The sequence below is a fragment of the Aplysia californica genome, unplaced genomic scaffold (assembly GCF_000002075.1).
Source record: "Aplysia californica isolate F4 #8 unplaced genomic scaffold, AplCal3.0 scaffold00062, whole genome shotgun sequence".
NCBI lineage: Eukaryota > Metazoa > Mollusca > Gastropoda > Aplysiida > Aplysiidae > Aplysia > Aplysia californica.
This window is the reverse complement of record NW_004797332.1, coordinates 138,257-141,784: the sequence shown is the minus strand read 5'-3', so window position 1 is coordinate 141,784 and position 3,528 is coordinate 138,257. Positions and strand designations below refer to the sequence as shown.

Genomic DNA, 3,528 nt, shown 5'->3' with positions numbered 1-3,528 from the left:
ACACACACACACACACACACACACTCACACACACTCACACACACTCACATACACTCACACAGACACAAACACACACACACAAACTCACGCACATACAGTCATACTCACTGATACGATACTGTAATAAGTTGTTATTCCGGCGTTTGAACTCCATACAGCTGTATCGCGGGGCACTGAGAAAAATGCAAGAAAAAAGATCTAATTTGACCGTAACAATCATCCACATCACAAAAAACCCTCAAGAAAACCCAACAACAACAATAAAACCCAACATAAACTAACGAACAAACTAACAAACTCACACACAAAAACCATCCACACCCTCCCAAGACAAAAAATTTAAAAAGAAGCCCCCCCCCCCCTTTCCCAGGATTTACTGACGTATGTTGTGCAACCGCAAGGCACTGTGCTGTTAAACACAGAAGACCAGAAATCCATTCTCTAGTGGGGATAATTTTGATCGACTGTCTCAGTTTCTCTGCTGGGGCGTTGCACAATGGATATCTCTCAGCTGAAGTTGGCCCTGATAAGCTAGGTCGAAGGATAAGCTAGGTCAAAGCCCGCCTCCCAAATTATCTACATTGTGTCGATGGGGGTATAAAGCACTTACAGGGCTATTCAATGGTAACTGACGGGACATTTGGACGATACTTTCTTGCAAAGAGAACACAGTAATTCAATATCAATTAATTTATTTCAACTTAAAACGATCCGAACATAAGAAAGACATTTAAAAATCATATTAAATGCAGTCATTTGAAAAAAAAACAAACTTTATGCAAAGTCTGTGACGAGTTTAGTTTCGGTAACGGATGGGACGAGTGAGGTGTTCCCCCCCCCCCCCATAAGTTTCCGTGAAATAGCCCTGCTTTAAAAAGAAGAAACGGGTTAGGGTAAAGGCAGCGCTAAAGAGAAACAGTGGGAGAGGGTCACACTGGGCGCGCTCCAACCAGGCTGCATCTAAAGTACTGGCGTGTACACAGCGGGCACAGATGCACATGTTCTTCTGATCTTTAATTGCTACTACCACAACCTCTACTGACATCACCACCGCCATCACAAATATGACAATCATCATCATCATCCTCATCATCATTACCACCACCATTGTTGTACCGTAGAAAAACAGAATAGGAGACCTGAATAAAATTTAGGTTTAATAAATAGGCCTATATCATCAAAAGCAATCATCACCATGAGCACTACTCTTGAGTCAACTAAAGCTTTTCTTACCATCCATTGTCAAACACAGTAGCTGTCTTGTACCTCAAGCCGCCTGTATCTGACTCCAGACATTGGAAAGAAGAAAAATGTGAGAAAGCTACTTGGGCTCGGTCTATCTTCACTTCCGCAGAGCCGCCTTTGTCCTGTAGAGTCCACTCTCCGTGCAGGGTGGGTTCAAACCAGCACCGCCTGGCGTTGATATCGGATACTTGAGCGGACGCTGAAACAAAAAGGAAAGTCTGTGTGTTAAGACATATTGTCTCCCTGATTGAGTTGTGGAAGAAAAAGAGAAATAAGCCGAAGCAGTTGTGACGTCCAACATTACTCATAATACGTTTTTAAGCCGAGAAGCTTGAATTGAACCTTTATCTCAAGTTTTCATATTTACAATCCACACACAAGATGTGCAGACTGATTAGTAGAATAGTATAGTAAACAGAGAAAAACAGATGAAGAAGTCTGGGTTGAGGCAAATTGAAAACGACAGCTTATGATAAATATACGAAAGCATTGTATTTTCTACATTGATTTCATTCAGCAGAATTTGTCGTGAGTGGAGAATTTGACGCACACCACATTGGTCGTCTTTTATGCCGTACAGCTAATTCCGGCCATGTTGCCGTAGTACCAAATCTCACACGCAGCTATTTCGTTTTCTTCTTTCTTTGTCAAAGTCCATGTCTCAGCATCATTTAGGAATATGTGGAAGATGTAACATTCAAGCAATTTATTTCTTAAATATAGAGATCCCCCCCCCCCCCAAACCCCCCCCAACCAGAGCAGTGCTAATGACTGAGGTTGTCTTTTGGCCATTACCAAAGGGGGGATATTAACATGTTCTTATGCTCAGTAGAATTGTAAATGGGCTGATTCATCAATGTCATGCTCATGCTTTGCCGGAACAACATAGGGGGAACTGATGCTTTTCTTTCCCCATCCTTACTATCGTCATTTTTTCCTCTACTTTTTTTGTATGTTTGTCACTCTCTTGTGAACTGCTATTTCCGGGGTGCCTTAATAGTCGAAACAGACTTTGTGCTGTTGAGGCTAGAGAGGTGAGCAGAATAAGCCTGATTCCCCGTTTGGACTTCTCTGCTGGCATCCACCCCTTGGCGCTCATATGACCTTACGCAGTTGCCAGCGCCGTAAAACCTTACTAATACTAAGACTAAACTAAAAGGTAGAAATAATTGCCTGGATGTAAATTACAGTTTTGAAAAGTGACGTACGACGGAGTCTCGCACTAGGCAGTCCATGTAATTTGAGGAGTTTTCTAAGCTGACCAGAAAGTAGGCTCCGACCTATCGGTAGGCGGACATTAAGCAGGAAACTAAACATACCTCCTGAATATGGTTACTGCAGAGGACAGAAAGTAGGAAACATGACTCCTGTAAAAGGTTACTGGACAGACTTGAATTACTATAAATTACTAACACCCTAGACCTTGATCTGTCATGGTCGCGCTCTTTGCTCTCTCTTTATAAACTTCGTTGCAAATCGTGCACACCATGGGTGCCATATGAAGGGCAAAACACCAGTATCGCTGTAGTCGAAAGTGCTTGACACCTTTCTCCCCATTGCACTTCATTTGCGCCAGTTTTAATCAAATCTCCACAGTGAACAGGAATTACGCCAGAACGCTCGGTCTTGAATGTTGTAATACACGTCTATGGGTTACTATTTATCTTTATAATAAATAACAAATGGCATATTTATAGCGCACATTCCCGCTCAACAGCAAGCTTTATGAACTTAATCTATCATTATTACCACCCCAGCAGGCCTGATAGAATTCTGAAGCAATCGCAACCTCCTGGGAAGCATACAGTCCAAGCTGCCATTATACAGGTGCTAAACACAAGGAAAATGTCAAGATGTGAGAAGATTTTATCTTAAGAGAGGTTTCAGAATATAGTTTGTTATATATATATATATATATATTATATATATATATATATACCAGATCACGCCAAATTTTAAATCACACTTACTGCATTTGCCGCACGTCTTCGGACAATGAGGGGCAAAAACTTTGTCTTTAGCGCAGATCTCGGGACTAGTGATAAGTTCCCGGCATTTTTCCGCATCTTCATCTCGACAGGTGCTGGGGCCTGTGAAAAGGAAAAAAAATCCCAACAACATTGCAGGGTTTTGTAAGTTGTTACACTCACATGTACAGCACAATACTGTTATTCTTGGGTTGTTTTTTTTTTATTAGTCTTTTTTATACTGAATTCATTGCAACTATTGACATCATCATCATCATCATCATCATCATCATCATCATCATCATCATCATCATCA

The 3,528-nt window shown here is 41.4% G+C and overlaps 1 protein-coding gene across 1 annotated transcript in view; it reads right to left on the bottom strand.

Moving 5' to 3' along the window:
* LOC106011138 overlaps nt 1-3,528 on the bottom strand; it is a 6,708-nt gene that overhangs the window by 2,327 nt on the left and 853 nt on the right. Inside the window, exons 3-5 of the mRNA XM_035968494.1 lie at nt 3,216-3,335; nt 1,234-1,444; nt 109-173 (exon numbers count right to left, since the gene is read on the bottom strand). Of these exons, the coding sequence (XP_035824387.1) occupies nt 109-173; nt 1,234-1,444; nt 3,216-3,335 (396 nt within the window). The remainder of the gene's footprint in view (nt 1-108; nt 174-1,233; nt 1,445-3,215; nt 3,336-3,528) is intronic.